The sequence below is a fragment of the Vigna angularis genome, chromosome 1, assembly GCF_016808095.1.
Source record: "Vigna angularis cultivar LongXiaoDou No.4 chromosome 1, ASM1680809v1, whole genome shotgun sequence".
In the NCBI taxonomy this organism is placed as follows: domain Eukaryota; kingdom Viridiplantae; phylum Streptophyta; class Magnoliopsida; order Fabales; family Fabaceae; genus Vigna; species Vigna angularis.
Window position 1 is genome coordinate 1154672 of NC_068970.1, and position 27742 is coordinate 1182413.

The window sequence follows — 27742 nt, forward strand, 5'->3', positions numbered from 1 at the left end:
CTTATTTTTCATAGATATATAGATGTTATGTACATTTGGTTGTAATAGGTGTCTAAGATCGACACCAATACCAAATCCATTGTTTTTATCTTGGTAGCAGCTTATTCTTTGAGGGTATTAAATCAATAGTTTGGAGAGGTTGGTTGAAGCGAAAGGATAGAGTGGATGTGTGGGGTTGCAAGTGAGTGACAGAGAATCATGTGGGTCCCCCAAAGGGTTAGCAAGACGATTGACGCACGAGTGAATGAACAGGAACATAGAGAAGAAGGTAACACGCATGAAGTATTAAGCAAAATGGAAGAGTGACACGCAGGATAAAGAGAAGTGCTTGTCTGTGTTTGGCCTCCAAAACAACCAACACTCAAGTCAGACCAATCCCATCACCAAGATATAACCAACGGCATAGGGCAGGACACGTGGCTCACATGCAGACAATCCATTCGACTGATACAACAACAGTATTCAATCATGTATATATAACATGGTATAACAAATAACTAGAATTTAGGTGTTTAACCAGGAATTCAGTTCTTTAGTTTATACGTGCAGTTAAAAAAAAATCAAATTTTTGAACTGATATTAGTATTTTTGAAGAACTTTCAGATACCCTTTTAAAAAAAGTATAAGAATATCCTTTTGAGGTTTAGTGGGGAGAAGCATGATGAGGAATGCAGAGAGGATCTTTTATCTATGCAGAGAGTTGGCCCCACACAAGCTTCTTTTCAATAAGTATAGGAGCACTCCAAAGTCATAGCCCACTTGCAATGCATGCTTTTTGTAATTCAATCACTGAGCACCAATTTTCAAGCTGTTGGGTGAAGAAGGAAAAGACACTGCTTCCTCCTTTTCTTTTCATTTTTTTCCCATGTCTTCTTTTCCCCTTCTTCTATTCCATTCTATTTACTATTCAGTGGATTTATCATGGCATGCTTTTGATACATTGCCATGTTGACTAATCCCAACGAACCACTCCTTCTCTCTCCTCTCCCTGCTGTACCCCGTAACACTTGGTTAGGAGACATTGTGGTACTCATTTTTCTTTAGTTGGTGTCTCCCTGGCTGTTTCTAACCGAAGCATAAGTTACAGACACACCCTATTCCCTCTTTCTCTCTCTGAGGATTACTTGCATAACACTACTACTAAAGCACTCAGCTTACAGCTTCTCATCTTCATCTATGCTCCTGCTAGCCCACTCTATCTCTCTACCTTCACTTTCGTTACTCATGCTGTTTCACATCATTTCTTCAATTTCTACACTACACCTACTTCTAAACCATGCAGCCTTTTCAATTCTAAAGCTTTTTCTGCTTCCTAAGATTAAATCAGTTGCACCAATAATACAGCAACAGGTATGTTCTCTTCTTGCTCTGTTTGGCGTTTGATGTAATCTTTTTTATTTCTGTTAGTGTAAAGCATGAACTGTATTAGAGATAAATATGTGTGACACAGTGAAATTATTTAATTAAAGCATTAAGGTTTTGACTTCTCACTCCTTAACCAATTAAAAGCTTAAAGTTGCTTTTTCGTTTTCGTTTTAAAGATGAAGAATACTTTTGTCAGAGGATAATAGAATTTTATGAAAAAGGAACTTGCGTTTGAAAAGTTCCAAAAGAAAAGTGACAAAAGTAAATGATAAAAACCTTCTAGTGGGGGTGACAGTGGGTAACTGGCAGAGAGTTTGTCAATTCCAGAAGAAGAGAATGTTCACATAATTGGCTAAACACCCAATTGAATGCCATCAAAGAACATAAAAATAGATCACATTGTTTCAGCATATAGCTGACTTTAAAACCATGCATACACATTTCTGGATTTCAGTGTTCATGGAATTGGGATCTGTGGGAATTGCCTATATGGAAAAGGTGCTATGGCTACCCTTCGAATACCATCTTAATTGGGAGAAAGAACAAGAATGGTTGGTTTTTCATTCTTCTGTGTGGCTGAAGGCAATAAGTGCCATGCCACAAACACTGGTTTTTACTTTTTGCTTTACCACCATTTGTCTGTCAAAGCACAGACCATGCTACATGTCAGATTTTAACAGTGGGGAGGGAGAGCTTAGCTCTAATACCACATCCTTTATCAAAATTAATTTCCACTGCCTTATTTTTAATCTCTCAAGTTTTCTTTTTTCATTTACAATTATGTCTCTCAATCCTAACCGGTTTCATCTTACATCTAAAGCATTATATATGACTTCTTAACTTGTTTAAAAGGGAAAGGCTTTTCTTTTTAAATCATTGTGGTTTGAAGATGTGCTTTTCAACTGCTACATTATATTTACTCACTACTACGTCATGCTTAGTTTGTCATCATGTAATTTTATTAATTATTAAATGAAAGAAAACTAGTAGGACCTGATCTGTGCAATTGAAATTTAAAGGATTAAGAAGACTACAAATGCTGCTAACCTTTTTCTAATAATTCAAACTATCTCAGTGATTCCTGGCCAAAATTGAGAATAAAAGAGAAACAAATTGAAGAAAGGAGAAAAGGTTGGCTTCCACCTTTCTTGATTCCTATATGGTTAGTGGGGAATAAGATAATTGAGATGACCATAGCAGTGGACCACTCTGGCCTATACTAAGTTTAAACTGAAAAAAAAGAAAAGAGTACATTAGTTAATATATCAAAGTTCTCTTGAGACACTACGAAAGTGACTCAAGAAAGTAGCCACACAAGAAATTATTTGCCTTCGGTTAGGAAGCTTTTGGTAGCAATAGTTTTTAGCTCGGAGCATCACTTTCTCTCCGATTTTCATATCATTGTCTGAACAAAGCCACGTATCTTTATATACATGGAATTAATCAAAAGTGTATCTTCTAAAGAGATTGGCATTGGGGTGTGTATTAGTGCATATCTGTTTTGGATTTAGTACACTTTTGAGAGCACTGTATAAAAGCTCTAATCATTAATGTTGGCTCACCTAACACTTAATTCCCAACTTCCAAACATTGCATAAACATGCTTTACCACTATCCTTTCTCTAGCCAAGACCCAACCGCCAAGGTAATCATGTATGTTTATGCATGCTCAGTGCATTTTCTGCCGTGCTGCTGCTTCTTTCTTCATTTGCTATTATTATCAACTAGTGTGGGGTTGCATGAGTATTCAGTACCCAAAACATATGCTATTGGCTCCATTCTACTTTTTACAGTTTTTTTTTTCAGTCTTTCTGTGACACAAATTTAAAGATATTAGCTAGGGATGAAGTCATGCAAGGATTATCATGACACGAGTCAACGTCTTAACAAAATTAATACTAATTATAAGTAGCACTTTCCCAATTTCAGATCCCTTGTTTCTCTTCTATTATTTTATACTTCGGTACAAAAACTGTATGTTAGTATCGTATCCGTATGAGTTACAAGATTATCTTCCAACAAGGGTTACCAAATTTTCATGTTGTTCAGTTTATGTTTCGTGTGTCAGGAACTGCAGATGAGGCAGAAAAATCTGAAGCCTGGTGTTAGTCAGTGAGAGTATTCTGCATCTGCAAGACTTTTAGACTATAGTTAACTTCACCTACTCATCTATTCTATTCTAACGGTTGAGACAGAAACTTTCAGAAGTATACCATAGAGAGAAACAGGAAATGTCAATTTGCAAAACTCTGTAAGCAATTGGCGGATAACGGCCAAAACTGGAATTTGGTTGCTTTTTTATTTTTTTTTAATATGTGGAGGGCACCATCTGCAATGAATTGAAGGGCTTTCAGGATTGTATATAAATATCAATGAGGTTGAGGTATGGTCTTCTTGCAAATTTCTCTCTCTTTTATTAAGAAATTTTTTCTCATTCATAAGGGACAGAGTGACCAGGACAGGATATCATGTCATATTCTTCTACCTTTATCTATAGTGATTTCTGATTTCCTTTTCCTTCTTCATCCCTTTGCTTGAAATGAAGAAATCTAAGTTGGTGCTTCCGTATTCTGCTGTTTCATGGTCATGCATCACGACATAACCCTTTGATTTAGTTCTGAGAGGGTTACATCAATGCCTTCCCTTCTCTCCCTCTCCATGACTTTATGAGATCTATATTGTACTGTCGTTCAAGGTGTAGTCTTACCTGAACTTGCAGATTTTGAAGTAGAGGTTTTTTCTTGACAATTTCTACAAATAAAAATGAAGTTCATGAAACTTGGGACAAAGGCAGATACATTCTACACTGAACAAGCTACCAGGTATTTTGCACTTTGCAGGAACTCTTTGGTCAAAAAAATCGACACAATACAACTTTTTTTTCAAAATAACATGTATTGTCGTAATGCAGGACTCTGATATCAGAGATAGCTGCAGACCTTGTGATTCAAATCAATGACATCACGTATCTGTTACACAAGGTATTGGGATTAGAATGAAAACGTGGTGTGTGTGAAAAAGATAAAAAAAATGTAATAATTGGTTCATCTATAATTGTGCTCTTTTTAGCTGCAGTTTCCGCTTCTTCCCAAATGTGGCCTCCTACAAAGGCTTTGCTATGACAGTAGTGATTCAGAGAGTGTCTCTCTGGAGCTTCATGATATACCAGGAGGAGAAGAGGCTTTCGAACTGTGTGCCAAGTTTTGTTACGGAATTGCAATCAACATAAGTGCCCATAACTTTGTATCCGCTCTCTGTGCTGCCAAGTTCCTTAGAATGAACGATTCCATTGAGAAGGGAAACTTTGTTGGAAAACTTGAGTCTTTCTTCAATTCATGCATACTTGAAGGTTGGAAAGATTCCATTGCAACGCTTCAAACTACTGCTACGTTACCAGAGTGGTCTGAGAATCTTGGTATTGTCAGAAAGTGCATTGATTCAATTATTGAGAAAATTCTCACACCACCACCACAGGTCAAGAACTCAGATCCTCCAAACCTTCTCAGTTTTGTGTGACCGTTGCATTTTTTGGTATCTTACAAACGATTATTCTGTGCAGGTCAAATGGTCCTACACCTACACCAGGCCAGGCTACACAAAAAAACAGCACCATTCTGTGCCAAAAGATTGGTGGACGGAGGATGTTTCTGATCTTGACATAGATCTTTTCAGGTGCATAATAATGGCTATTAGATCAACATATGTCCTCCCTCCACAGCTTATTGGAGAAGCTTTGCATGTCTATGCCTGCCGGTGGCTACCGGGAATCCCAAAGCTTAAAAGTTCTGGCAGTTCAGTGTCTCAAACAGAAGAATCTAAACAGAAAAACAGAAAAATTCTTGAAACAATTGTTAGCATGATTCCTGCAGATAGAGGGTCTGTGTCGGTTGGCTTCTTGTTTAGGCTTCTCAGCATTTCAATTCACCTTGGTGTTTCCTCGGTGACCAAAACAGAACTCATAAGGAGAGCCAGTTTGCAGTTTGAGGAGGCAACAGTGAGTGACTTGCTTTACCCTTCAACATCCTCTTCTGACCAGAACTATTATGATACAGAGTTAGTTCTAGCAGTGTTGGAAACTTTCTTGAAGCTTTGGAAAAGAATGTCTCCAGGTGCTGTGGATAGCAGCTACTTTTTGAGATCAATTAGAAATGTCGGCAAGCTCATTGATTCCTATCTTCAAGTGGTAGCAAGGGATGATAACATGCAAGTTTCAAAATTTGTGTCTCTTGCTGAAACTGTGCCCAGTATTGCTCGAGAAGACCATGATGATCTGTACCAGGCAATCAACATCTACCTTAAGGTGAAGTACCCATAACACTCCTACACTCACTTATCAATTTTTCAGTCCCTTGTTTCAATGCTGCATAATTGCACGTAAAAATACAGGACATTTACAGCTAAAGTAATGAAATTTATTACCGGAAAATGTATTAAGTGCTGGGATTACTTCCCTTAACATGATTTTTCTTTTAACAAAAAGTATAAGTATGACAGATCTATGGTTAGAGTGTAAGTATGATGAAAAAGTCCAAATTGCATAAGAATGGAGAGTACCTATGAGCATGATGTTTTAAGATTGTGGATTGGACGTGATGGCAATCTCATTCATGTATAAAGTTGAGTTGTTATGATCTGTTGATGGAAATTCTGAAATTGGGAGAATGTAAGAACTAGTGAAAAAGTCTCATAATAGCAATGAACAAGTTGTTGTTTGTCAGATTCACACATAAGTGACAAATTTAAAATGCTAAAAGATTCACATTTAAGGTGTATTTATGAACTGATTGAAGTTATATGCATGCACAGATGCATCCTGAACTGAGCAAAGCAGACAAGAAGCGGTTGTGTGGGATTCTAGACTGTCAAAGATTGTCCCCAGAAGTGCGTGGACATGCAGTAAAAAACGAGCTTCTGCCATTAAGAACAGTAGTGCAGCTGCTCTACTTTGAACAAGACAAAGGGTCTAAGGCAACCTCCAGTCACAAACTGCCAAAGCCACATGAGATACTTCTGGGAGCAAAAGATAGAGCAGCTACCACAAGAGACACCCAAAGCAAACATTCTTTAGGTCCAGCCAAAGAAGAATTCAACGGAGAAGAAATTAGAGAAAGGGATAAGCAGAAAACAAAAAGATCAGATGGCAAATTGGCATTGAACTTAGAAAAAAAAATGGTTATAAGAGGAGACATTGAAGAGACACAATCTGAGAAAGGCAGGATTGTGAGAGATGAAAGTAGTTCGAGCGGCAAGGTGAACATGGATCCTAAAAAAATGATAAGAAGGGCAAGAAGTAAATCAGAACATGGTGTGAAGAAGTAAGATTCAGATCACCATCACAGCAACAGTAATAATAATCTTAGTAACTTCAATTCTTATTATTTCTTTTTTAACTTCTCATAAATGTCAGCAATGTATAAATCCTTTGTACTATCTCTTTCCCCAAAGAGTTTTATCTAGGGAAATTATTTTTTTACATCCTTTTGTTTGATAGAGAGACACACAGAGATAATGTGTATTAAAAATATTTTTTTGTTAAAATGTCTTTTTTAAACCAATAAGTCCATGTTACAAATGCAGTTTAATAGCCGTGAAATCTGTATAGAAATCAGTCTTTTCATAAATTGGTAAGCTAAAATTCATCTAAATAATACAAAAACTTATTTAGAGATATAAAGAGTGGTAAAGTTGGAAGGGAACAAGTAAGATCATTTTCCTCCACTACATCAAATTGTCTCTTACACTTACATTTCATATTTTTTAATATTTTTATTTGTTTTTTAATATAAAATATTATTTTTATGATTTTTTATGTAATTAATTTCTTTTTTTTTAATCAATTTTCATAAATATTCTTTTATCACTATAATTATATAAAAATATTTTATTTTCTAAAATATAATAATTTATTATCATAATATTTTTATGACGTAAAATTTAAGAGATTTATGTTTAAATTTAAATTATTATTAGTTAAACTTTTTGTTCTTTAGGATATTGTTCAAATAATATATTATAATCTTAATTAGTATACAAAATTTTATTAAGTTTTAACTTAATTATTGGTTTTCTTTATAATTTAAAAAAAAAAATTTTTAAGCTTATCAAATTTGTTTCTTTTATATATTTTTTTACGTGTGTTACTTAGGTTATTTGTAAAGAAAATAAGAATGAGAGATTAAGATTTACAATTACAAATTTCATAATTAATTTCCTTTATATTAGAACATTTGTAACTAGAAGAGACAAAGATGCGATAAATTTTTATACTCATTGATGAATTTTTACTTCAAATATAAATATATGAAACTCGTACCTTCTCATCTATAAATTTTATCATTCACGATTAGATTGTAATTTTACATATGTACACTTTTGAAGTGTGTTATAATTAAAATAAAAATTAAAGTTTTGTTTTAAAACCTTTAAAATTTAAATCAATGAGTAATATTTTTTAAAAGAAACATAGGTAAAATATAAGAAAATAAATTGAAAGAAAAATATATGAAAAACAAACAGTTTATCAGATAAGTAACTCAATATAAAAAAAATTAATCTAATATATATATATATATATATATATATATATATATATATATATATATATATATATATATATATATATATATATATATAATGTAAATGTTATTGACATTCATCTTATATATCTATCCTATTATAATTTTAAGATCAACTATTCTACCGTAACTCTTTTTTTTTAATATATTCATAATCTGATTTTCAACATGTATAAAAAAATTACCAATAATTAAATCAAAATTATATTACAATGGAAATTATTTATTATATTTATTATTTATTTTCTTTGGTCAAATAAGGAGGAGTAATTGTTTAAGATGGAGGAGATGAAGATTAACCAAGTCTGTGTTGGTTTCATACTAAAGTTTTTCGAAATTGGAATAATTTTTTTGCATCTAATAAAAAATTATACTTCAAACAAATTTGAACAATAATTAATTTTATTAAATCCTGTACCAAGATGCATTGGAACACAAAAATGAAGACACAGTTAGACACGTGGGAAGGTAGGTGCGCACGTGCTACCATCCATGACATATGCCTTCCAAATGAGGGTGATGTTTCAAATATGAAATAGGGTTCTTTGGTTATAATATTCTCATTTCTACCATTCATTCCATAAATACAATTCATAATTCAAAATTAATTGAGTGGGTTTTGTTATTTTAGGTTGGAGTGACAGGATAAACAAGATTGTTCAATTTTGCATACCCTCAAACTTCCCTTGAATATCAACAATTTAATCAAACTCTCTTTCTTTTTCTTTCATCAAAAATATATATAAAAGCAAAAACCCACCTTGATGCTGGCCTGTTCCTAGATTTCAAAGACAGACGAACATGTCCGAGAATATTCAGTCCAACTCCCTTTCGCTTTCCCTTCTCTCTTTTTTCTTTCTCTGAAAGGTAAACCCCACTTCTCCATTTCAACTCTTCTCACCTTAATTTTGTTTAAGTTCTGTTTTTTTGTATTATTTAATTAATCCCTGTAGATCTAGTTAGAAATCCCCAATTTTATTTTTTTATATTTTATTTTGATGTGTATTAATCAATAATCAAGGGAGATGTATCTGTTTATTCTTGCACGGTCAGTATGCATTTAGGTTCTGAATTCGAAATCTGCAATGAGATGTGTTTCTCCAATTCAGGAGGGTCATGCCCTGTGTCACATTGTTGCTTCAATTTTGCCTTGATTTATTTCATGTTAAGCTATCTAAGCTAATATATGCTTTTATTATATTGAATCAGATTCTCGCTTGGTTTTGTAACCAAAGTTGATTGGAGATTAAATTCGTTGATTTCTCTCTGATTGCACGTTTCTGCTTTCCATACGGGTGTAGAGTATTTGAAATTGGAATGGGGTTGATTCTGTTTTATTGTGTCTTTGCGTATAATCATTCTTTAATTGCTAGTTTTTTTGTACTGCTGGCACCTGTTATTGTTAAAAAAGATCTTTAGAGGGTAGAAATATTTCCCTTCCGCACACTGCATACAAATTCTAGGTGGAGGATAGAAGGCTTGGTCAAGTTTGCTCTGGTATTAAAATTAAATTGAATTGCTAAATCCCCTAGTAAAGAGTTAACAAAGAAATGGTTGATGTTTTTATTATAGATTTCTATGGGATGCAAACATTTTAGAGATACATACTGTTTTCTAATACTATGCATGTATCCTGTTCTCATTGATGTCAATTTATTTTTCCATGGAATATCACATTTACTTGCTGTTGTTGATTGGGAGACTATTAAATCTGTGAATATTAAATCAATATGATGACAAAGGTAGCTTGCTTGCATCAATTTTTGCTGTCACGATCTAAGTTGACAATGCTATTAATGTGGCCATTGCGAAAAAACGTGAGCTTCTACTTATGTTAATTGTAGAAGCATCTATTGCATTACATTTTGCCTAGTTTGTTGTCATACAAATAAAGTTGTATCCTAATCCTTTTCTGTGCCTCTTCTCCTAAGTCTGAGTAACAACAAAGTTATGTTTCAAAGGAAATGAGAAATGAGAAATAAAAGGTTTTCATTGATTAGATTGTTTAGAATCTGCTTAGAACAAGTTTAGGCTTGGTTATCTGCAATTTCTCCGGATAAATAGTAGTCATTTGTGTGCTGCTCCTTTTTCTTGTTTGCACCATTATAGGTGTTTTAGTACATTCAGATGTTTAAACTAAATTGACTTGTAGGTGTTTTCCCTTATATGTTGATAAATCTTTCAAAATTGTTATATCAAATGGCAGAAGTAGACTCAATGATTTTCTTACATTTTATGTGTCGCTTGTTTTCTTTATTAATGACTAAAGTAACAATAAAAATAGATACATATGATTACCTTATCTTTTTATCTCCTGGATTTCAGGTATGGAGTGTTTTGACATCCGGAAGATATCATGGTGCAGTGCCTAGACGGATTAAAGCATTTGTGTGCCGCTCTGGTAAATTGTTGTGATGCAGATTCGTCAAAGCAACCTAGAGGTTTAGAAAATCCAGAAGTTCTTGCAAGGGAGACAGTGTGTATGTCATTGTCCTGAATTTCTTTCTTATGTTGAGTGAGGAGCTCTTCATGGGAGTAGTAGACCAGTTATTAATTGTTATTTCAGTGTTGTCATTGGAAATTATTAAATTAGCCCCCATTTCATTATTTTCTTGTGTTTAATTGTGCATGTATCTCTTTTTATCCTTGTCTTCCCTCTTTGGTTATCACGATATTTGGAAGACTACAGTGGAAAACACTTAGTTATATATCTCTTTTACCATTAATTGGAGATGGCGGTCATGCATTATTGAGGACCAAATTACATAATTAAATTGCAAGTAAAAGATTCTAAGATACATTAGATTCTGAGATCATAACTTAACACAGATTACTTGTACTATCTGAATGGGAGAAGATGCTCACTTCAATATTATCATTTTATTTCCTTCTAATTCCTTTTACTGGCTACAGAAATTGTTAAAAGCTGTTGAAGACTTAGGTAACAGTTAGATGGAAATGAATCTATATAACCTTATTGTTCAGCTATTGTGCCTTTCTTAAGAATTTATTCACTTATTGAATATTCATCTGTTTTCCTCTCAATTTTGTTCTTTTATCAAAAACAAAAAAAATAGGAAAGAAATATTAACAAAATACGATATTCCTGTGTTTTATTGTAAATGCAGTTAGTGTAAGTGAGATTGAAGCGCTGTATGAACTGTTCAAGAAGATCAGCAGTGCAGTGATTGATGATGGCCTGATTAATAAGGTTTTTTATGATATTTTTCTCTGTCCTTCTGTAATTTTGTTTTATGAAATTACGATATATGTATTTTCAACTTTTCTGGACAATGGCATCCTTCCTAGTTTAACCTTTGAATCATAATTTCCCAAGTGCATTATGTTTTATGTATTAATGAAAATATTCACATTGTTTATGTCATTTTTTCTGGACAATGGCATCCTTCCTAGTTTAACATTTGAAAAATGTTTGTCTTTTTGTTTGTTTTGATGGTTTTCTTATTGAATATGGCAGGAAGAATTTCAGTTGGCATTGTTCAAGACGAACAAGAAAGAGAGCTTATTTGCAGATAGGGTATATAAAGATTAACTTGTTTATTTTCCATCTGCCTTTTACATTTCCACCCTGATGAAAAAGAAACAACAATATAACAAATATTTGTGTGCACTGTTTTTCTGAAAATGCCATAACTTTGGATAATATTTTCAATTTCCATAGTAAATTTTTTTTCAGCTACCTTTGTATACTTTATAATCTAGTTGATTTCTCTTACCATGTTACAATTTGGCCTAACAAATGTGACAGTCTATGTCATTATTGTACTATCTTTGATTTGTTAGGTGGGTGCCTGTTTCTAGTGTAATATATATGATCTGATTACTATTAAGTTAGTTGCATAGCATATACATATTATATGAAGCTTAAAAGTGTATTTGTCCTGTTTATGATTTCGGACTGTTTGTAGGTGTTTGACTTGTTTGATACAAAGCACAATGGCATACTTGATTTTGAAGAGTTTGCACGGGCTCTCTCTGTCTTTCATCCCAATGCACCAATTGATGATAAGATTGAGTGTAAGAATGATAAATCATGAGAAGACTTCTGCTATCTGGTCTACTTTTTAGTGTAGGTTTTGAATGAAAAGGGCATTTATTGGAGAGGGGGCTAGATCATGTGTTGTTTCTGTAGCTGTCTTTTTATTTCTTTAATGCATTTGGTATTGACAGTAATGTATATGCCTGTTGAGGAATCCCAACTTTTACCTTTTGCAGTTTCATTCCAATTGTATGATCTCAAACAGCAAGGTTTCATTGAAAGGCAAGAGGTAACTTCTTTTTCTTATGATTATGTTGTGAGTGTTGTTAGTTCGTTCATGCATGATCCAAGGGAGAGACATTTACAAGCTATAAACAAGATCCTTCAATATTTGAAGACAAGTTGAGGAAGGGGATTACTGTTTAAGAGGAATGAAAAATAAAAAATGGAAGTGTATACTGATTCAGATTATGCAGGGTTTGTCATAGATAGGAAATCCACTTCAGGATATTGCATGTTCTTGGGTGGAAATTTGGTGACTTGGAGAAGTAAGAAACAAAATGTTGTTGCAAGGTCTAGTGCAGAAGTTGAATTCTGAGCTATGGCATAAAGGGTGTGTGTGTTATGGATGAGAATTATCCTAAATGATCCTAAAGTGGCATGTGAAGAATCTATGATCCTTTATTGTGATAATAAGTCAACTATTAGTATTGTTCACAATCCAGTTCAGCATGATAGGACCAAGCACATAGAGATAGACCAACACTTTATTAGAAACTGAACAGTGGCCTTATCACTGCCTCTTACATCCCATCAGGACTTCAGTTAACAGACCTGTTCACAAAAGGTCTCACATGCAAGCTAAGCGATTTCATGATCTCACATGCAAGCTAAGAATGTTAGATATTCATTCACCAACTTGAGGGAGAGTTGTTAGTTGGATATTAAATGCAATACTAAAAGTTGTTGGTAGAATATTAAATGTATTACTAGAAGTTGTTAGAAGTTGTTAGAGGTTATTAGAAGATTCTAGAGATCCCTTGTAATTATTACTTTAGGGTTTGAGTTCTCTATATATATGAGTTGATGTAATATACTCTGATAATGTACATTGATGACTGATGTTATTTGTGTATAGGTAAAACAAATGGTAGTGGCCACTCTGGCTGAATCTGGCATGAATCTTTCAGATGATGTGGTCGAAAGTATTATTGACAAGGTGCTTAAATTATCTGATAACTTGCATGTCAAATCTTATGTTCATTACTAGACTGTGTATTTGAAGCATTTGACAAATACCTGTTTTTGCTAGCTTTTTGTTTTCTAAAGTTCTCTTTGTGTTAGAGTAAGCATGACATTTATTATTGCTAATTTTACTCTTGAAAATCTGTAGAAGTGAAACTGAAGCATGTGAAATTATATATGCAATGGGAACTATTAAGTAAAAATCTGTCTAATTTTTGTGTTTGTAATTGCTTACAACAGGCTGCTAGTTCTGTTGTTTCTCAAATTTAAGTCCGTATGTCCTTTTGACAGTTCATGTCCGTCCTTTGTTGTATCTCACATAAGGGATCCATTAATGCAACAATTGTGTGTACTCTATACAAATAATGCGACGTTTTCTTCATAGTCTGTCCAAAGTTTCTACAGAATTTATCTCTTAAATAAAGTAAACTATTCTTTCAGCCTTAATCTTGTGAACATCATAAATTACTAGAGTTTTGACTGTTGAGTTGATAATAGTGAGGTTGGTGTATAAAACCATTCTTGTGTTACTATAGTCTTATCTGGTGATCTGTCACTGATAGTTCTTAAGTTATTTAGACATTTGAGGAAGCTGATACCAAACATGATGGGAAGATTGACAAGGAAGAATGGCGAAACCTTGTCTTGCGGCATCCATCTCTTCTGAAAAATATGACACTTCAGTATCTCAAGTGAGTTCCTTCCTGTTGGTGAAATGTTATCATGCATATTGGGTTGTGTTTGTTAAAATGATCTGGAATATTATTAATGCAAACCGTGAATACTAGCCAGTGTTCTAAGGCAAACAGCAAACCCCAAATTTTATTTAAAAAATGTTATTAATGAATCCCTTCTATGATTTACATCGCATTCCTTACACAATTCTCAATAGGAACTTATTATTATTGATTCGTTAGTTGGCTCGAATGATTTACATCGCATTCCTTACACAATTCTCAATAGGAACTTATTATTATTGATTCATTAGTTGGCTCGAATGATTTTGTTACCAATTCAAACTGGATAGCAAATCCCCTATAATATCAAATAAAGAGAAGAAACGGGGTGTTTTTATTTTCTTCTTTTTTATGACCTCATTTTTATAGTAAAAGTTTTCAATTTTTACAGACTCATGTTTTTTAAAAGCTTGATATAGATATTATACATAAAATCATAATAAAACGGAAATGATATTTTACTATTTTAAAATTATTACAATCCATGCCTCTTTCATCTTCCCTTGTCCCCTCTTATTATCAACATTTTCTAATTGAATGTGTGTTGTTTTCGCTTTCAAGTTAGTATTGAAAAAAGAAGAAAAGAAGAAATTTCCAAATGGTTTCGTAATAAAAGTTGTACTAAAAGTTTAGAAGTTCTTTGCTAATGTAACGTATCATTGGAAGAATAATTTAGAAAAAGCAAAATATATCTACATGTTCATGACCTATGTGGACTATGCATGTAAAATTATCTAGGGGCCATTCAAATTAGAAGTTTTGTTTAAGTTGTAACCGTTTGGATTTTGGCATCAATTCGATTACCTTTATGATTGATTTTATCCTCGATGGCATTTCTAAGATATATATGTATCTTACTTCTCTCGAACTATTTTATTTTATCAATCTCAAGCATCTGGCATCTGAATTAACTTGTTTCCTTGGCAGAGATATCACCACTACATTTCCCAGTTTTGTTTTTCACTCACAAGTTGATGATACATGAGGCAACTACATCATGCATGTCAGGTTCAGTGTTCTTGATTGGGAGTGATTTTCGATTGGCTTGTGAATGATGGGGTTTGGTGTGAAGGGTTCACTAAAGGGGTGGATATGGACTTTGTTTATATTTTCATTATCAGTAGAACTTTGTCTTCCCGTTTTGGATGGATGAGGTTTATAGATTGAATGAATGGGTTTGCTTATTTATTTACTTCATTTGAGAATAAAAGGGGGAACAAAATAGATTATTCAGGCGTTTCAGCATTAACACGTTGGCATTAATTTTGGTCAGAAATATGTTTTACCACAAGTCTTTGCAATTGCTTCAGCAAGCTGTGAAGAGTTCTTTGAACACTTGTCCAGGGTTAAGAATTGCTGCTCCAGAAACACCAGAGCATGTCAGCTCTTGTGCCTAACCAACTTTGCCTTTCCCCCTTGACAGATGGATAATGTCCCTTTCTATCCAATTTCTTTCGCTCTTGTTGCCATTATTTTTGTTTAGGTCATTGGTGATTAAAAATCAGTTAGCAGCGTATGTTCTCTTGTAATTACAAATTTTTTGCAAGGGTATGTATTTGAGATATTATTTCAAACATTATTTTTATTAATGTCTAAAATCACAAGATGGATTTTTCTTAATGTCTACAAAATCATTGGATTGATTTTATACCACTCAGAAATCTTCAGTTGTATTAGTTGCAGAACGGTAAAGGTAAATCTAATGATAACAGGAAATATACTCTTATTAGTCTTTGCAGTTTTGGTTAAACGTATATAAAGTGTTTTTGTTTTTTTGGAAAAAATATGCTTTTTTTTCTCTGAAGTATTAGCTAAAATTAGAAATGGTTCCGGATCAAAATTGTCACTGTTTGGTCCATATGCTTTCAAAATAATTAGTTTTGGTCCTTATTTTTTAATGGCGTTAAAATTTATCTTATGTAATAAACTTATCTTATATAATAAACGACTTTCTAACTTTATCTGAAATTTTGACACGTGTGTTGACATGCATGTGGCATCATGGCATGTGCTGTTTCTTATTTTAAAATTAAATAATTTTTAAAAAAACAATCACCTAAAAAGTTGTGTTTTAGTTAATAGGAACTCTTGTGTAGGTGATAACTGTGGAGGTTCAAAATCTCCACAATGATGGGTAAAGTTCTTATAAATTTGTTTTTAGTATTACTATGTGTATATAAATCTAAATCTATCTCTATCTTTTATTTTATTCGATGTGAAATTTTCAATGTCACATAAACAGATTTAGATAAATCATGTGTAATATTGAATGCTTTGATGTTCAGATCATCTCTTGTATTATGATACAACAATGATTAGATCCTATTCTGGTTGGTTACAGAACCAAGAATGGAGTTGAATATTCTACTTCACTGCTACTTCTTGTTATAGAAAATGGAAATCCCACATTGTGGAACATCTGAATCACAATGAAAAAGAAGGGGTGATTTGTATTATGATTAGAAATGGTAGTAGAACCCACCACTGATATCTGGTCTGAGAAACAGAGGAGTCAGAGCCTTTGTCTGTGACGCCCACAAGGAAACGACAATCACCAACTGAGGGGTCTCGGAAAGTGATCATACCAAGCCCATCAAAATTGCAGCTACGTGAGTCTTGCATTTGGAACTGATAGTAACTGTTGAAAGCATATGAGATGTTACCCTTCTCCCCAATCCCATTACAAGAACCTCCATAACCAAGTGTGGTGCAATCCGCAACACTGCATGCAATTCTCATATGGTTTGCTACGTTTTGAACATCTATGGAGGGGCTTGCTACACACCATCTGGGTGGAAGATACTGAACATTCTTTGCATTCTTCAATTCCTTGTTGCCAAGGCCAAGGTCTAGAGGATACTTAGCTTGGCCATCAAATGAGAATATCCCCCAGTGTCTTTCAAACCCTCCTGGTAGTATGCTCTTTGCTCCTTCATCAAGCAGACTGAAGAGATAGATGTCCATAGGAGGAGCACCTGGCCTCAAAGGGGTCCCTTTGTTATTTAGAACATGACTCAGGAGACCTTGATTGAAAACCTTTGCTGCACTGATATTTGCACCAATGGCTCCATCTGAGGGCCAACCGATTTCCCCAATGATTATAGGCATTTGACCATATCCCAGTTTAGTAAGGGCTGCAACCAAAGTGTCATAGTTTCCATCAAATGCATTGGTGTACACATTGTTTCCATCTGTGACAGGGTGAGTAGTTCCCTCAAAGAATGCATAGTCTTGTGGGAAGTCTTTGTTGTCATAGAGGCTGAGGAATGGATAGATATTAACAACAAATGGGGCATCGTTTGAGTTGAGAAATTGAACCAGCTGAGTCATGATTTGGGTCAATTCAGGCCGGAATGCCCCTTGGGAAGGAAGTGAAGACTCGTATGCATCTGCATTGCAAGGGACAACTAGTTTAATGTAACTAGCAAGATTTGCTTTCACCAAAGACTGCTGTAGATTGAGTATGGCTGGCATCACCAAGTTCTGATATTCACCGTTATAACTAGTGAGGAATGGTTCATTACCAACAGCAATGTACCTATAACAAAAACAACAATGGTTTAAATGCTTTTAAACATCAAAACATTCTAAAGAAAAAACTAGCTATAAGTCTGTAACAGCTAATACTTATGGCTGACGAAGAAGGGGAAAAGTTCGAGGTCGTACAGAAAGTTAACATAAGCCAATGCTCAAAAGAAAAAGTTCTTTAACTTATACATGATATTTTATTTAAACTTGCAAACAATTTTCTTCGCCCTAAATGAATAGGATCATACTTATTGTGACAAATACTTCAAACTATAGTCTTCGATTGGCAGAGAGCAAATTCAAGACTTCAACGTAATAATAACATTCCATGGAAGATTAAAGCTTCTGATAATTTCTATTTGAGATGATCCCATTGACAGATATTTTTGGATTGTTCGTGATATATTACAGTTGGTCAAAAAAATTGTAATTAACGATTTATCCTCGGATGGTAAAAAAAATCAAATAATCTTTTCATATATAACGTGAAAGAACATCATAATAGATTAATTAAATGCTATTGCAGACTTTAAACGACTGCATTAAGCAACTCATTCCAAGATTTGTAGATATTATCTGTTAAGTAAACAGTTTGACATAAGAAATCCCAGGGCAATATGCAAAGCACATCTCAGAATGAGAACAACTATGTGTTATCTACTCTTCATCAAGAAATTAAAATCATGTAAGGTTGAAGATAATAAAGTAAGGAGTTGATTCTTGACACTATTTGACTGTAAAAGATAGCTTTATCATACAGCAAACTTTCCTCCATCTTGATACAACAAAATAAACCACTCCACACTATTATCATGGCGTCAATATTAATGATAGACACTGTTAAGGAAATAAATAACCATTGATTTTGAAACTTACGGTTTGATTCTTAAACAAGATGCTCATGTGTATTAAAAAACTTTGTTGGAAAAGACCAAACACGCTTCTTGATAATCTCTACATAACTCAAAAGAAACTCGTCCCTAAGAAAAAGTATTGGTTTTGAAAGAAAAACCTGATATCAGCACCATGCTTTCCTATGTAAGCAGAAACATTCTGGCGAAGCCACAAATCAGCAGCAGTAGGGGAAGTGCTGAGGAGGGCCAACATGCCATTCGGGATCCCAAGCATCACCTGAATCCCACTCCCCATGAGAGGCTTAAGCACCTCAGGTTCTGCCTCAAACACCTTTACTTTTGAAATCTTGTTATCTTTCAAGAGATCAACCACCGTGGAAGGCTTCAACTTGTGGAAAGAAACGGTGCCCCAGTTGACCCCTATTGCTGATTCTCCCATCGGAATAACCCACCTCCATGCTAACAGCCACATCATAACAGCACCACCCAACAACCTTCCCTCCAACATTCTAACACTCAAAAGAACAAACAAACACGCTTTTACCGCTCATTAAACAAAGATTTTGCAGCACTTTCAGGGTGGAGACACACGGAACGCAGAGCTAGAACTAGCTCAGTCCTCACACACTAACTGTGTTAACTGTTAACAGTAAAGCACCTGAAGATGAATGAGAACTTCCTTGCCTTTTTAGCTCAACAAAGATTATTACTAAGCGGGATTTATGCAGCTTTACCAGAATACCCTCTGTCTTTGTAAATGTTTCACATTGCAGACAGAATATTGTTGTTTTTAGATTTTTATTTTTTATTTTTATGGCTATTATAATAACTCCATCTTTTCTTTAAGAAAATTGCTATGCTTCTGAAATCCACTTTTTCATTTGTTCACACACACCATATATGTGATTAATTATTTATTGATTTGGACAAGTAATATTCTCTCCATGGACCATTATTGTTATCTTATTCTTTGGAGATATACTTAATTATGACTGAAATTCCTGACTTCACTGGTTTTATAAACATACATACATATATATACATACACACACACATATATATATATATATATATATATATATATATATATATATAACATATATAACTTTGTAGCTGGTAATTGGAAAATTAAGTCACATAGGATGCTTAGTTTCATTGCTTTAGGAACTCCCTTAATTTAGAGGTTGGATAATACTAGCAAAAGTATTGGTACTCTTCTCCATATGATCAGAGTGGTGCCTGTAGAAAAACTCTGATGTTCAAGTTACAGTGAGCTAATGTTCATCTCATTTGGTAAAATGAAGTTAAGTTCATCACATTTTTTTAGCCGTCTTTTTTCCTCTGACAGTGACATTCCAAAACCAATGGAAAAATAGAGCCACGTGGCAGAAGGAGGTTCTCCTTGGTGGCCACTCTTTATTGGTTCATATGGGGAAGAGAAGGAACTAGAACTAAGATGAATTTGAAGACAGTTATATTATAAACCATCAATGATTATTTTGAATTGTATTATAAATTAGTTTAATTATTCAAGTTATGAAAATTATAAATATAAAAGAGAGTAGATAAAAGGGGATAGATTCTTAAACAAATAATGTATAAAAGATTTTTTACATATTTGTCCCCTTTTAGATTTCCATTTATGCCACCAGATTTTGATACACAGGATAGGAGTAGTTGTGCTGTGAGGAATGTCCTTTAGGAGGCCTTCAAGCCCTATTTTAATATTCTCAATCCCAATCCAAAAAAGCAATAGTTGCTTATTTTTTTAATAAAACCTTGACAAAGCAGAATTATGGCCAAAATTTTCAATTCACCCTTTGTTCTTATTCTCCTCTCCTTCGGCTTTCGATAGGCTTTTAGGGAATCGACATCAATTGGGAATTTGGGCTCATTAGCATAGAATATTGGAAGCTCATTATACTCATTTTTTGACTATGCTGTCTCCCACTACAACAAAAAGAGAATACTAGAAACGTATAACTGTTTCTAACACCTAACATTCTCTTTCATAGTGAAATTTACTTAATAAAAGTATACTCTTCGGAATTTTCCCAGAAAGGAAACCTCCGAGTCATTTTCCTTTTCTCATTTGTAAACTAAGCACCTTAAGTTTTTGAGGACAAGGCATCATTTTCCCTATCTAATTTGAAATATAGATACAATAAGTTCTGGTGTACCACCTTGTAAATTAAACTCCAACTTAAATGGAAAATAATAAATTTAGGATGTCAACTTAGAAAGTAATTTAATTAAAAATAGTTTATCCTAATAAGGTTTAGTCCAACAAAAGTTGAAACTCTTAAAAGTATAAAGGAAGTTGCTACATTGACATATAATTAAATTCCAACATAAAAACTAGTGTTACAGAGTATGCACAAATCACACTAATTTGCACATGATCTCCCCATCCATCTTTTACCAAGACTCTTCAGGCAATAGGAAGATTATGGCATAAACCTGTAACTGTTGACATCAGAACATGTCAATCGGCTACGAACGGGATCACCAGGTCATTGAAAACTTTGATGCTGTGTCTGTGTCTACCTCCTTACAAAATCAGGTTGGTTGGTGATAGATCTCACCCACGACCATTTATGATCTTTGGTATCAACCGGGTTATTTGCTTGCGCCACATCCTCCAAAGGAATGTATGCATAGTTTCCATTAATAGGACCAGTTACAAAGCCAGTATACCCTGCCATAACACCGTGAATTGCAGAGTGTGCTAGGAGTGTACAATACAAGTTATCAGAGGCATTTGCGTGGACTGCACGAATCATGTATGTAGGATCAATGTACTTCACCGTAAATAACTCATGGGGGTGGTCCCTTGCCCACCAGTTATTTAGCTCTGATTTCAACCATGCACCAACGTCTAAGAAGACCAAGTTCCCTGATTCATCTTGTTCTTCCTTCTGTGAATCAGTTCTGGGGATTATGTCCTGGCCAGCACCCTCAGCAACCACAATCACGACATGTCCATTTTCCTTAAGTCTCTGGTCAAGAAACTCAAAGAGCCCTCCTTTCCCTTCCAAATAGAAATCTATTTCGGGAATTAGACAGCAATCAACATCGCGGCTACTGAGTGTTGCATGTAGAGCAATGTGGCCTGTGCTTCGACCCATCAACTTGACCAGGCCTATGCCGTTCACTGCACTCTCCGCCTCCACATGAGCAGCACTGATTGCTTGCTGAGCCATTTCAACAGCTGTTTGGAATCCAAAAGATTTGTCAATTATTCCCACATCATTATCCACAGTTTTAGGAATTCCAACAACTGCGACTTCCAGTTTGCGACGCCGTATTTCTTCAAATATCTTCACTGCACCTCTCATAGTCCCATCTCCTCCTATAATGTACACCTGTTCATGTGCATAATCAACCTCTTCAGTTAGTTTTCTTTCTTTCTTCCTTTCTTCCATTCTGTGTCTACATGTATTTTTCTACCAAATACACGTATATGTGTCTTACTTTACTGTTCCTCAATATAGACACGCATGTGTGTACGTTTTAAACAAAATGTACTACATCACTGAATCTTCGTTGCATTATATTGAGGAACAGTAAAGTAAAACATAGGGATGATATGCAATTTCAATCTAGAAGAACAATAATGAGCACAATTCTTCAATCTGATTGTCCAGAAATAGAAAACAACGGAAACAAAAAAAAAAAGGTGTTCTTCTACTTATAGATTTCTAGTTTTAAGTACGTTGAACCTCTACTGTATATGCATTAAGTGATTAGAAATAACTAAACCTGATTGAAGGCGTGATTTTGGATGGCGTCGACGATATCATTGAGGTGAAAACCGCCTCTGGATGTCTGGAGGAGTGTGCCACCGACGTTGTGCCAATGTTGAACAACTTTGGGGTTGAGGGGGAGTGGCTCGGAGGAGTAAAACCCTCTGTACCCAGCAGTGATGCCCATAATATGACGGACGTCATAGAGGTGCCACAAACCCATCACAAGCTCTCTGATGACGGTGTTAAGGCCGGGGCAGAGACCCCCGCAGGTGACAATGCCGACGCGGACAAGCGAAGGGTCAAAGTAGATGAGCTTGCGGGGACCGGCGCGGTGGTAGGCGAAGCGGGGCAAGGGAGAGGGGTCGTTTTCGATATGGCGTAGTACGAGGTCGGAATGAGTAAGGTAGAAACCATGATCTCGCAGATGGCGGGTGTTAAAGTAGGGGTTGTGATCCAGCGGGTTAGGGCGTGTTTGGAGGTTCGGAACATAGTGGCTGAGGTGAGGCACGTCTTTCAGGTATATGGGTTTGAACAAGTTGGATATGTCTGATGCTGATTCTGCTTCTGAATTGGAAGATGCAGCCATGGCCATGACTGTACCTTCTCACTTCTTCTGAGTCTCCCTTTGTAGAGAAATTTCGAAAACGGGCGGAGAGTACGTGGCGCTCCATGGTTCAGTTTTTTGACACGCTACACCAAAATTACTTACACCTAGTGCGCCATTTTCAGACACTTGTGCAACCTTATTTCCATTTTTTTATTTTAATTTGGTTTTAATATAAGCTTCTTTCTATAATAATTTGACAAATTTTACAAGAATTATTTTAAAATCATATTTGATTCTATAACTTATGGTAAATTAAGTTCTTGTTTGCTTCATATAAATTGATATGAAAAATAAAATTAATGTAGGTTTTCTAAATGTGAGATTGGGAGAAACTACTCCTTTTATTCAATATATTACTAAATATGTAAGATTTTGTGTTTGAGATGCTTAAATATATAGGTGCGTAATTATTAGATGACAAATAATTTTCAAGTATGTATCTTCTTAAATCAACAATATATATTAGATATGACGTGATTATCATACTAGGTTCGTGAGTGTCGTAATTTATGCCACATTCGTTATCCAATAAAAATACATTCGCCACCAGTAATTCATTTGATGTAATACTGACCTCCACTTTAAACATAAAACAGCCCCTTTGTGATACAACCAATAAAATAATTTAGACTTGTATTTTTAATATCAAGAATATATGTAATAAAAGAATCATTTTTAAAATAGAGGTTTTTAAATATTATAAAAATAATATTTTATATTATAAAAGTTTTTATTAAAAGTTGTGCTAATATCAAGTTAAAATGTAAAAGTGTTTATTACTTAAAAAATTAATATTAATTTTAAAATATTTGTATAATATAGAAATTTATTTTTTATTAAATCGGTTAAAACCCTGTCAACAGTATATAAAATTTGTATTATTTATACAATAACTTTCCCAAAGATTCTCAGTAAATCGATTTCATGCCCTTCTAATACGAGGTCAGACTAATGCCTATAACAAGTCCAAACAAAGCAAACCTAGAAAGACCAATTATAATTGCATCTTCAACGTGCTTAAGTTCTCTTAGCCAATAAAAGCAATGTGAACTAAAATTAATAAACCTTGGGGAACAAACACCCGACAAAATTTGGTAGAAAAATCCAAACACAATCTGCTTTGAAAATCCTATTAGTTTAAAACTAAGAACTGAAACCTCACAATCATAGTAAAAACATGTCCAATTTCTACCATATCATCGCATTGGACCAAGTGATGTGAAAATGAAATCGAAAATTAAATTGCCTCGTTTTTTGCTGATGAAGTTTCTAGTACACAAATCAATCCATGGCTAACTAAAAAAAGAACGATAAATCCCCAGAAACCCCTACCCCCTTGCTCAAATATGAATTGGATCCCCACCCTAACTGTATTTTCTCTATTACATTGCTCTGGTTAAAAACCTCCGGGATCATTGATTGGTATACACATAACCAGACAATTTTTTACTTGTTTTAGGTAGTAAGAATACATAACTAACACAGTCTGTTATATTAAAAAGACATTATATCAAATTGACCAAAAACAACATAACCTATTTAGATTTAAAAATAAAACATATCAAACTGACCCAAAACGACTACGAAAGTCATTTGAAGATAAAAGAATTTCTATCTACCACGACCAGAATGGGAAGGTTCACACTCTGAATGGGACGAGTTGTTCCATAATCGCATACCAGTGAGTCAAAGAAAGACCCAGCACGGAGCAAAGGCATTCAGCAGCAATTAACAGATCCCCAAATCAAGTTTAAACGACTATTTCGATAAATTCATGCTTTAAATGAACAAGTTGTGAACATAAAACAAACACTACAATGTTGATATATGGAATCAAGTCATGATAAACCATACAATAAGGAACTGAAAATAAAACACTGAAATAACAAACAAAATCCAATAGGCCGGAAGAAATTACTAAAGCATATATGTTGTCACTTGAGAGGAATGAACCTAGAAGAGTGGGTGGCACCAATACCAGGTCTACCGTGCTTGACAGGTTTGTATGAAATTGAAAACTCAGCGAGATAGTGGCCAATCATTTCGGGTTTGATTTCAACCTGATTGAAGGTCTTGCCATTGTACACTCCAATGATACTACCGATCATCTCAGGGACAATAATCATGTTGCGCAGATGAGTACGCACTGGCTCTGGCTTCTCACCTGCCGGTGCTTCCCTTTTCTGTCATTAAAATCAGACAAACACAATCAGAAACAAATGAAGGTAATTTATTTGCTTATTAAAACAATTTCAAATTGATAGGGAAATCAGCAAAACCTAACAAAATCCGTTTCAAAGGAACGCAGACACATATAAGATAATGATGAAAGAATAGAGTACCGCTTTGCGGAGCTTCTTAATCAAGGCCATGGGCTTTCTGGTAAGCCCTCTCTGAAACCTTCTACGAGCACGGGCACTGAAGAGCTTGACGAGTTCATCAGTGGACATATCAAGAAGCGCGTCCAGATCTACGCCTCTGAAGCTGAACTTCTTGAATGTTCTCTTCTTCGGCTGTGCTCCTGCCGCCACATCAACCTCAACTTCTGCCTGCAAATAGAAAGGAAAAAATCATTACCGATAACAACAGCCACCACAAATGTATCTCAGTCTCATCGAAGAATAAGAAAAGCCCACCATTGTTGCCGACTGCTAGGGTTTTGGTTTCGAACAACAACAAACAAGTGAGGGCACTAGTAGTTACAGGAATACGCTCTCACCTTTATGCCTCTTATGTAACCCTAGTATAAAATCCAAGACTAATGGGCTTCGATTTTATCTTTATTGGGCTTGGGCCATGTCTTGTTTTACCTCAATAATTTCAACCTCCACCCCATAGATTTATATTTTAAATTTATTTCTCTAGGGTTCAATTTTAGTTTTAATTTGGAGTTATTCTAAAATATAAAAAATTTTATTTTAGAATATACAATTCAAAATACAAAATTTATATTTTAGAATATAAAAAATATGTTACAAATTAAATGATCTAAAATACAAAAATAAAAAATACATTTGAAATTATATAAATCAAAATTTATTTTTTAATAAAATAATACATGAAAGAATATTTTTAACCTTTCTCAGAACTTATATATATAGATGCATGTGCAGGAAGAAATGTTTATACTGTAATTAGCGATATTAAGTTATCGAAATTGTTGCATACCTAAATTATACATATTTTGAGTTATAATTATATATATATATATATTATATTTTATTATACTATATTTAATTTAATTATAATTAATTATAATAATCTCTTATCTCAACTAAATCAGTATTTTTGTTTCTTTTTTATAATTTTATGTTATAATAAATTTTAAATTACATAAATCAAAATATATATTTTTAAATCATTTTTATTATAAATAATTATTTTTAAAAAATAATTAAATTTTAGAAAATAAAAAACGATCAAGTTAAAGAATGCTTAAATTTTTAAAAGAAATCATTTAAAACAATAGATATTTAAGAACAAAATTAAAAAATAAATGTGTCCGTATATAGTTAATTGTATTATAATACCTACACTATTATACATTTAATTTAATGGCAGTATTTTGTTTTGAAAATAGTATTTTGTTAGCTAACTGAATCATTTTCTTGTGAAAATTTGTTCGAGCTATTTTTGTGAAATTTTGTTCTGCATATTGTTTGTGAAATTCTGTTCAGCATATTCTTTATAAAATTCTGTCCAGTCCTTTCACCTATTAATATGATCATAGCTTTGAACTTGAAGAAGAACTAGCCACTTAACATCTTTTGTTTTACTCTTTCTGTATTCCATTCAACTTTACTTTTTAATTCCTTTCTGCATATTTGACCTAGACTTATGGCATTCTCAATATTATATTAAGAATAGCTGGGGACTTTTAGAAGAAGATAAGGATATATCATTTGTTTAATGGAAAATAAAAAGGGATATAGAAAATTTAAATGGTTGAAGTTGAAATAGCTATTTTCGAAGTAATAAAAAGAAAAATGAATTAGAAGGGAAGAGTTAGAGTCGAAAAGAAGATTTTTGAAAAATAGTTATAGTTAAGAAAATAGATAAATGGATGATGTAGTTAAGTAAGTGTTAAGCGTGGTATCAGACGTGAATAGTAAATGAAAAATAAAGTTAAGTTTGGTTTGTTTTATACATGACAAGAATGAAGAATGAAAAACATGCCACAAAATAGGAGAGAAACATTTTTGGTTGTAAGAAGAGTTTAAGTCTCTAGAGTACGATAATTGTATGTTTTGGGATGAAGAATCTGAACTTGTGAAATATGAGCATGTTGGGTTTTAGTGAGGGTAGTTATCTTGTCTACTTGTGGGAGTTTTGGTTTTCTTGTAATGTTTTTCTTTTCTATGTTTTTCTTGTTTTTTGTTTTTGAAGTTGTCTTCGTAAAACATTCATTCCCATTTTTTAAATAGTTAGATTAAGCTAAAATTTTGATATATGATTCCAAAGATCTATTACTTCACTTCTACTCCTCGGATTATTAATTTGAGGTTTGTGCTAAAGGGAATTAATTTTGCATTTTTTAGAAACCTGATTACATCTTTATTTCTTTTATTAAGTTGTCTTGGTAAAACCTTTATTTTCACTTTATTTACCGTTAAATTAAACTGAAATTTTGATATATGATTCCTAAAACCTATTACTTCACTTCTACCGCTCAGATTATTAATTTGAGATTTATGCTAAGGGAAATTATTTTCACATTTTGGATGGAACTGAAAACCACTCGAATTTTGTTCTTAGGTTGTATCGACAAAACCTCAATTTCTACCTAGTTAACTGTTATATTAACCTAAATTTTGGATATATAGTTTATAAGACATATGGATTCACTTTTACCGTTTAGATTATTTATAGGATATTTGAGGTTAGGGAAATTAGTTTTTCCTTTTAGAGGAAGTTGATCACCACCATAGTTCTGTCTCTGAGACTAGTCAGTAAAATTAAGATTCTCGCTTTATTAATCGTCGAATCAAGCTAATATTTTTACACTCGGTTCTAGACATATTGTTATTTACTTTGTTCGGTCATATCTTTAATTAAAGACATGCATTTAGAACAATGTTGTTT

The 27742-nt window shown here is 33.7% G+C and overlaps 5 protein-coding genes across 11 annotated transcripts; 2 read left to right on the forward strand and 3 right to left on the reverse strand.

Annotated features, from left to right (window-relative positions):
- Positions 1-768: 768 nt before the first annotated feature.
- LOC108323825 (BTB/POZ domain-containing protein At5g47800) lies at positions 769-6838 on the forward strand. Of its 7 annotated transcripts, none has more exons than XM_052871906.1 (7): positions 769-1350; positions 3434-3748; positions 3911-4187; positions 4277-4346; positions 4435-4839; positions 4925-5665; positions 6172-6838. In XM_052871906.1, exons 3-7 carry the CDS (start codon positions 4129-4131, stop codon positions 6682-6684), a joined length of 1788 nt encoding a protein of 595 aa, XP_052727866.1. In that variant the 5' UTR covers positions 769-1350; positions 3434-3748; positions 3911-4128; the 3' UTR covers positions 6685-6838. The 7 variants fall into 7 exon arrangements, with proteins under 7 accessions (XP_052727866.1, XP_052727867.1, XP_017412082.1 ...); XM_052871907.1 differs by having other exon boundaries at positions 4441-4839; XM_017556593.2 differs by having other exon boundaries at positions 4085-4187.
- Positions 6839-8470: 1632 nt separating this feature from the next.
- Positions 8471-15542, forward strand: LOC108319302 (calcineurin B-like protein 3). Its single transcript, XM_017550396.2, has 9 exons — positions 8471-8807; positions 10266-10420; positions 11069-11151; positions 11419-11478; positions 11870-11978; positions 12177-12229; positions 13079-13159; positions 13765-13877; positions 14850-15542. Exons 2-9 carry the CDS (start codon positions 10297-10299, stop codon positions 14905-14907), a joined length of 681 nt encoding a protein of 226 aa, XP_017405885.1. The 5' UTR covers positions 8471-8807; positions 10266-10296; the 3' UTR covers positions 14908-15542.
- A 623-nt stretch (positions 15543-16165) lies between these two features.
- Positions 16166-19191, reverse strand: LOC108335284 (glucan endo-1,3-beta-glucosidase 5). The gene is made up of 2 exons (XM_017571268.2): positions 18463-19191; positions 16166-17460 (listed from the first exon to the last, which is right to left on the reverse strand). Exons 1-2 carry the CDS (start codon positions 18810-18812, stop codon positions 16347-16349), a joined length of 1464 nt encoding a protein of 487 aa, XP_017426757.1. The 5' UTR covers positions 18813-19191; the 3' UTR covers positions 16166-16346.
- A 1335-nt stretch (positions 19192-20526) lies between these two features.
- On the reverse strand, positions 20527-22757 carry LOC108338982 (ATP-dependent 6-phosphofructokinase 2). Its single transcript, XM_017576123.2, has 2 exons — positions 22067-22757; positions 20527-21669 (listed from the first exon to the last, which is right to left on the reverse strand). The coding sequence occupies exons 1-2, from the start codon at positions 22643-22645 to the stop codon at positions 20848-20850; spliced, it is 1401 nt and encodes a 466-aa protein (XP_017431612.1). The 5' UTR covers positions 22646-22757; the 3' UTR covers positions 20527-20847.
- A 1647-nt stretch (positions 22758-24404) lies between these two features.
- On the reverse strand, positions 24405-25410 carry LOC108331820 (40S ribosomal protein S15). Its single transcript, XM_017566780.2, has 3 exons — positions 25297-25410; positions 25003-25209; positions 24405-24843 (listed from the first exon to the last, which is right to left on the reverse strand). The coding sequence occupies exons 1-3, from the start codon at positions 25297-25299 to the stop codon at positions 24595-24597; spliced, it is 459 nt and encodes a 152-aa protein (XP_017422269.1). The 5' UTR covers positions 25300-25410; the 3' UTR covers positions 24405-24594.
- Positions 25411-27742: the final 2332 nt, after the last annotated feature.

Bases quoted from the DNA above. Each gene is read 5' to 3' on its own strand.
- LOC108335284 (XM_017571268.2), bottom strand. From the start codon at position 18,812: ATGTTGGAGGGAAGGTTGTTGGGTGGTGCTGTTATGATGTGGCTGTTA. The intron at 17,461-18,462 runs GTTTTTCTTTCA...TTTTTGTTATAG, and splicing joins AAGCATGGTGCTGATATCAG to GTACATTGCTGTTGGTAATG.
- LOC108331820 (XM_017566780.2), bottom strand. The intron at 24,844-25,002 runs GTACTCTATTCT...TTTTAATGACAG, and splicing joins TTAAGAAGCTCCGCAAAGCG to AAAAGGGAAGCACCGGCAGG.
- LOC108319302 (XM_017550396.2), top strand. From the start codon at position 10,297: ATGGTGCAGTGCCTAGACGGATTAAAGCATTTGTGTGCCGCTCTGGTA. The intron at 11,979-12,176 runs GTAAGAATGATA...TACCTTTTGCAG, and splicing joins AATTGATGATAAGATTGAGT to TTTCATTCCAATTGTATGAT. The intron at 13,160-13,764 runs GTGCTTAAATTA...TAAGTTATTTAG, and splicing joins TCGAAAGTATTATTGACAAG to ACATTTGAGGAAGCTGATAC.
- LOC108338982 (XM_017576123.2), bottom strand. From the start codon at position 22,645: ATGGCCATGGCTGCATCTTCCAATTCAGAAGCAGAATCAGCATCAGAC. The intron at 21,670-22,066 runs GTTTAGTTATTT...GCACATGAACAG, and splicing joins AAAATCACGCCTTCAATCAG to GTGTACATTATAGGAGGAGA.
- LOC108323825 (XM_052871906.1), top strand. From the start codon at position 4,129: ATGAAGTTCATGAAACTTGGGACAAAGGCAGATACATTCTACACTGAA. The intron at 4,188-4,276 runs GTATTTTGCACT...GTCGTAATGCAG, and splicing joins TACACTGAACAAGCTACCAG to GACTCTGATATCAGAGATAG. The intron at 4,840-4,924 runs GTCAAGAACTCA...TATTCTGTGCAG, and splicing joins TTCTCACACCACCACCACAG to GTCAAATGGTCCTACACCTA.